Here is a 7,023-nt window from a genome sequence, read left to right as displayed (position 1 = left end):
GGCTTTGATCAATGTGTCAGAGGAAATAAGAGAGGTCCTGGACAAAGGCGGGAAGACAGCCTTATTACTGCTGGGCCTCTCGGTGGCCTTTGACACAGTTGATCATGATCTTCTTATCAGCCGACTCTTTTCCGTGGGCATCAGGGGTAGGGCTTTGGCTCTACTGAAGTCCTTTCTCCGTGATAGGGAGCAACGGGTGGAGCTTGGTGGGTACAGGTCCCCTTTGGTCTTGTTTCCTTGCTGTCAGGAATCATTCAGTCAGTTCTCTATACAACACAGGACATTTCCGCTCCAAGAAGTCATCCAGGGTTGTGGTGAAACCTAGGTTGGTGAGCTTCTGGGTAAACGTGAATTAGTTGGGGAATTCAAGATGGTCGCCGCTATTGCCGTGGTGACATATCGGCGACGTTCTAGTCTCCAGTAATCTTGAAGAGCGAGAGCGCAGAGAACTGCGCACTTCAAAATAGACTTTACCGTGAGTGGCTGTAATTCAAGGCGCTCACAGGAATTTCGAGTTTCAGTGTTTTCTGTGAGAATAATTCATAGTCCCGTTCCTGAATATCTTAGTTCAGAGTCGAAGCTGGGTGTAAGCTGTGAGAACCATGACTGTGAAAGGTTCTCGTCTTTCGACGTTTCAATGAAGAAAAGACCGTCGAGAGCAGGTTGCGCTTTGACAGCAATTCTAGCAAGAGTCTGAGGAGTTCTTGTGTGAGAAAGACTTTCTGGACTTTCCCTGAGGAGATTTATCCTCAACCTTGCAGTTCCATCTCTTCAGCGTAGACAAGGCTGCGAACGTCAGTGACAGCAAGCCGGCATCCACCGGAGGACCAAGTAAGACCTTTCCAATCTCCTTGGAAGACATTCTAGTTCCCCAGAGTTCCCCTATTGCGCTGCCCCTTCTCTTCCCTACCTCTCTCTCCTTCCTGGTTCCTTTTTGCGCGCATCTTCCAAGTGTTCAAGACTGTCTCCATGAACTGCATGACCAATTACAAGTACTTGTGAACAGACTCCCACTTGAATGCAACGTTATCATTGAAGAAGGTAGGCGAGGGAATACTGGGTTCAGTGTCAGGGAATATTTCCTCAAATTCCGTTACTAACGGGGTGTTCTCCTTTTTTCAGTATTGTCCACTCCTTCATGGTAACTACTCGCAACCACATACAGAGAGGGGCAAGGCTCTAAAGACAACTGGTAGGATAAACTGGATTTGAGTATTATATGCCCTGGAAGCGTAGTTGGAGTTTCTGCATTGTCTTTCTCTTGTTTCTCTGTGCATTAGGAACCCAAGTGCAGTCCTGACCACCAAAAGAAAATAGAAGGACTAGTGGGTGCCAGTTGTCGTCGGAGTGTCTCTCTTTTCTGTCCACTTCCCCTTTCCCTGTCTCTGGTGCCGTTGCTCGTGAAGCGGCGTTACTGGGGATAGGGCATTGGGAGCCAGCATCAGTTCTGCCTCTGCGAAGAATCTGGGACCTGACAGTTTGAAGTGCCCAAGTGGTTCACTCGCCCAGGCAGAATGGTTGAAGAGTTTAGTCTAAAGTCCCTTGGGGAAATGTTAGCAGGGATTCAGAGAGAGATTGGAGCTGTGAGGGAGGAAAATAAAAATTTGAAACAAGAGTTAGTAGTTTCTCGTCAGGAAACCTTGCTGTTGTCCCGGAAGGTAGATGGGCTGGCAATGAGTAATCCCGCAGGGCCCTCCCCAAGTTCTAGCAAGGGTACCACAGAATCTGATACCAGAACGGTAGCGCAAGTTATTCATTCTGTTTCTGCCTTAATTCCTTTAGCGGCGCCGGAGCGATTTCATGGGGACCCTCAAAAGGCCCAGTTGTTTCTGACCCAATGTTCGTTACATTTTATGTGCCGTCCTACCCTCTTCCCTGATGCCCAGTCTAGAGTGGAGTTTGTCTTGTCATATCTGGGTGGGGACGCTGCAAATTGGGCAATGCCTTTGGTAACACGAGATGATCCCTTCCTGCATGATTTTGATCGATTTAAAACTGAGTTTCTCCACATTTTTGATAGAAGGAGGATATCTCAGGCTACTGATAATGAATTGCTTGAGCTCAGACAGGGGTCAGGAGATTTGATTACATATTTGGCACAGTTTAACAAACTCATTGTCGAGACTCAATGGCCTGAGGAGAAGAGAGCAGCTTTGTTTTACCGAGGACTTCGGGATGAACTGAAGGATTCCCTAGCTCAGATACCTAATCGGCCAACTGAGCTTTCGGCCTTGGTTGACTTGGTGTTGGAGCTGGATTTTCATAGTGTGGAAAGGAAGGGTGAAAAGAAAAGAGATTTTCGAGTCAGCATTCCACGCTTCAATAGAATGAAGACTGAAGGGTCTAAGAGTGTCAGTGCCCAGTCGGACGTCGAACCAATGCAGATTGGAGCAGTTCGTGTACCCCTGAGTAAGGAAGAGAAAGAACAGAGAAGATTGAAGAGATTGTGTTTGTATTGTGGAATGCCGGGGCATTTTGTTAAAGAATGCACAAAACGACCTAAGATTCAGATGAAGGGAAACGCCATGAACCATCAGTAGAAGGGGTCGCTCTGATGGCGGAAGTTCGCTTTTCGAACACGTTGCAGACTCTGATGCCTCATCTTATCTTGCAGTTGACATTAAAGTTTCGAGGTCAAGAAATTCCTGGAGTGGCAGTAATGCTAGACTCAGGGGCTACGGGCAATTTTTGCGACATCAAGTATGCAGAGCGAATGGGCATACAGTCCATCAAGAAAACTAAGAGTGAACCAGTGAGAGCGGTGGATGGAACCAACCTGTCTTCAGGTCCAATCACTTGTCACACCGAACCAGTGGAACTGTATCAAGCAGATGGTCATCATGGGCAGGTGCAATTTAATCTGATTGACGCGCCACAGTTTCAGTTGATTTTAGGCTTACCATGGCTTGCCTTGCATAATCCAACAATTGATTGGGAGAATCGGACGGTGAAGATGCAGTCGTATTTTTGTCATGAACATTGTTATAGTCAGGACCCGCCGAAGCTCATTCCGACTCAATCACAATTACTTTCGCATGGGGGGCAGACGGTCAGTGTGATTACGTCTGTGGAAATTCCAGCGGAATACCAAGAATATAGGGAAGTCTTTAATGAGCGGGAAGCTGAAGTATTACCTCCACATCGCTCTTATGATTGTACTATCGATTTGGAGCCGGGAGCGGTGCTTCCTTGTAGCAGAATCTATGCTCTTACTGAAAAAGAGAACCAATATTTGAAGGAATATCTGGATCGTTATTTGGCAAATGGATTCATTAGACCCTCCCAATCCCCGGTATCCTCACCATTGTTTTTTATTCCTAAGAAGGAAGAGGGAACCGTAAGAAACTGTATTGACTATCGAGCACTAAACCGAGCCACCATCAAAAATCGATATCCTTTGCCTTTAATTTCGGTCTGGTTGGATCAGGTCAAAGATGCTCAGATCTTTACTAAACTGGATCTGCGTGGGGCCTACCATCTGGTGCGGATGAAGGAGGGACACGAATGGAAGACTGCATTCCGAACGAAGTTCGGTTTGTTCGAATATTGCGTGATGCCCTTCGGCCTTTGCAATGCCCCTGCTGTGTTCCAGCATTTTATTAACGATGTTATGGGAGATCTGATTGACAAGATTGCTGTAATCTATCTAGATGACATTTTGATTTTCTCTAAAGACCCTCAAGAGCATCCAGAACATGTGAAAACGGTGCTGCATCGTCTACAAACTCATCATCTATTTGTAAAATTGGAAAAATGTACCTTCAGTTCCAATCGAGTGGAGTTTTTAGGATTTGTGCTATCTCCACAGGGAGTGATGATGGATCCGGGAAAAGTACGAGCTGTTGAGGATTGGCCGTCGCCCAAGGATGTGAAGGAGATTCAGAGATTTCTGGGTTTTGCTAATTTTTACCGTCGATTCATCTCTAGTTTCTCACAATTGATTGTCCCAATTACTCGACTTCTCAAGAAAGGGGTGAAATTCCAGTGGTCCAGTGAGGCAGAGAATGCTTTCGTTACCCTGAAGAAGAGTTTCACGTCCGCTCCACTTTTACGTCATGCTGATCCAGCCGAACCTTTCTTTGTGGAAGCAGACGCTTCAGATCAGGCGATTGGAGGGGTCTTATCGCAGAGACATCCAGATACAGGACAACTGCATCCTGTAGCTTTTCGATCACGAAAACTGAATGCAGCGGAAATAAACTACACTATTGCTGAAAAATAGCTTTTGGCAGTGAAGGATGCCTTCGAAGACTGGAGACATTATCTTTTGGGAGCTCGACATAAAGTAACTGTGTTCACAGATCACAAGAACCTGCAATTTTTGAAAACGGCAAAGACCTTAACCCCCCGGCAGCTACGTTGGTCTCTCTATTTTTCTGACTTCGATTTTGTTATTACTTATCGACCGGGCAGCAAGAATGGGAAGGCAGATGCATTGTCGCGAATTGATACTGTAGAAACGCAGCATGTGGTGGAGGTTCAACCAATTATTCCGGAGACTCAAGTTATCTGCACCGTCACCTTGGATGGATTTCAAGAAGAAGTCAAGAAAAGTCTGTCTACGGAAGAAATTAAGGCTTGGGTAGCTCAAGATCCAGAACGCAAGTGTCACCAACAATTGCCATATTATCGAGAAGCGTTATATCTCCCAACCTTGTCCTTACAAGAAAAGGCCTTGAGGATGTGCCATGATCAACCATTAGCTGGACATAAGGGCATTATGAAAACTCTAGATCTGGTTCAGCGTTATTTTTGGTGGCCTGAGCTGTCTGCCTCTGTCAAGCAGTATGTGTTGTCTTGTGATTTATGTGCCCGAAGTAAAGCTACACGACAAGTTTCGCAGGGTATGTTGCAACCCTTACCAACTCCTACCTGTCCGTGGCATACTGTATCCATGGACCTTATTGTAGATCTGCCCCTTAGCAAAGGGTTTAACACCATTTTGGTTTTTGTGGATAACTTCTCCAAGATGTGTCATTTTGTCCCCCTGACTGGACTCCCTTCTGCAAAAGAGTTGGCGAGATTATTTGGGGAATACGTAGTGAGGTTACATGGAGTTCCCAAGATAGTAATTTCTGATCGGGGGGCTCAATTTGTTTCTCACTTCTGGAAGGCTTTTCTTCATGGGTTAGGGGTGGAGCCTAGGTATTCTACAAGTTATCATCCAGAGACTGACGGTCAAACTGAACGTCAAAATCAGGAACTTGAACAATATTTAAGACTGTTTCTTATGGATCAGGGAGGAGAGTGGGCTGATCAGTTGTGGATGGCTGAGTTCGCATGTAATAATGCGAAAAGTGCATCTACAGGCTATTCTCCTTTCTATGTCAATTATGGTAGACATCCTAACCCTTTTTGTGTTCAGGAAGAATTGGGGGTGCCAGCAGCAGGGGAGTTGTTGAAAGATATGTCTTCCCTTCACAAATCTGCAGAAGATAATTTGATTCAGGCTAAAGAGAAGTACAAGCAATATGCAGATAGACACCGAAAACCAGCTCCAGAGTATCAGGCAGGAGACAGGGTATGGTTGTCCACTAAGCATTTGCATCTCAAGGGGAATAGGAAGTTTCAGCCTCGGTTTGTGGGTCCATACTTAATTGAGGAGGTTCTGGGTCCAGTCACTGTGAAATTAAAACTTCCTCCTACCATGAAGATCCATCCCGTCTTCCATGTTTCCTTGTTGAAGAAGACTTCCCCTCAGGTTAGAATAGAGAAGCCTCCTCCTCCACTTCTTGTTCAAGGATATTCTGAATATGAGGTCAAGGGTATTCTGGACTCCAAGATCCGTTCCAATAAGTTGTTTTATCTGATCGATTGGAAAGGATATGGTCCGGAAGATCACTCTTGGGAAAAAGCTGAAGATGTTCATGCTTCTCAGTTAGTCAAACGCTTTCATTCTCAGTTTCCATCTAAGCCAGGACCGCTGTCTCGGTCTTTGAGAGGGGGTACTGTCAGGAATCATTCAGTCAGTTCTCTATACAACACAGGACATTTCCGCTCCAAGAAGTCATCCAGGGTTGTGGTGAAACCTAGGTTGGTGAGCTTCTGGGTAAATGTGAATTAGTTGGGGAATTCAAGATGGTCGCCGCTATTGCCGTGGTGACATATCGGCGACGTTCTAGTCTCCAGTAATCTTGAAGAGCAAGAGCGCAGAGAACTGCGCACTTCGAAATAGACTTTACCGTGAGTGGCTGTAATTCAAGGCGCTCACAGGAATTTCGAGTTTCAGTGTTTTCTGTGAGAATAATTCATAGTCCCGTTCCTGAATATCTTAGTTCAGAGTCGAAGCTGGGTGTAAGCTGTGAGAACCATGACTTTGAAAGGTTCTCGTCTTTCGACGTTTCAATGAAGAAAAGACCGTCAAGAGCAGGTTGCGCTTTGACAGCAATTCTAGCAAGAGTCTGAGGAATTCTTGTGTGAGACAGACTTTCTGAACTTTCCCTGAGGAGATTTATCCTCAACCTTGCAGTTCCATCTCTTCAGCGTAGACAAGGCTGCGAACGTCAGTGACAGCACGCCGGCATCCACCGGAGGACCAAGTAAGACCTTTCCAATCTCCTTGGAAGACATTCTAGTCCCCCAGAGTTCCCTCATTGCGCTGCCCCTTCTCTTCCCTACCTCTCTCTCCTTCCCGGTTCCTTTTTGCACGCATCTTCCAAGTGTTCAAGACTGTCTCCATGAACTGCATGACCAATTACAAGTACTTGTGAACAGACTCCCACTTGAAAGCAACGTTATCATTGAAGAAGGTAGGCGAGGGAATACTGGGTTCAGTGTCAGGGAATATTTCCTCAAATTCAGTTACTAACGGGGTGTTCTCCTTTTTTCAGTATTGTCCACTCCTTCATAGTAACTACTCGCAACCACATACAGAGAGGGGCAAGGCTCTAAAGACAACTGGTAGGATAAACTGGATTTGAGTATTATATGCCCTGGAAGCGTAGTTGGAGTTTCTGCATTGTCTTTCTCTTGTTTCTCTGTGCATTAGGAACCCAAGTGCAGTCCTGACCACCAATAGAAAAT

At 45.8% G+C, this 7,023-nt stretch overlaps 1 protein-coding gene across 1 annotated transcript; it reads left to right on the top strand.

Annotated features, from left to right (window-relative positions):
• The first annotated feature begins 5,266 nt into the window (after positions 1-5,266).
• LOC147731654 (uncharacterized) lies at positions 5,267-6,064 on the top strand. Its single transcript, XM_086954231.1, has one exon. The coding sequence runs from the start codon at positions 5,267-5,269 to the stop codon at positions 6,062-6,064; it is 798 nt and encodes a 265-aa protein (XP_086810357.1).
• Positions 6,065-7,023: the final 959 nt, after the last annotated feature.

The sequence above is a fragment of the Lissotriton vulgaris genome, chromosome 2_1 (genome assembly GCF_964263255.1).
Source record: "Lissotriton vulgaris chromosome 2_1, aLisVul1.2, whole genome shotgun sequence".
Lineage (NCBI taxonomy): Eukaryota > Metazoa > Chordata > Amphibia > Caudata > Salamandridae > Lissotriton > Lissotriton vulgaris.
Note: the sequence above shows the minus strand (reverse complement) of the source record. Positions and strands in the feature narration are given on the sequence as shown.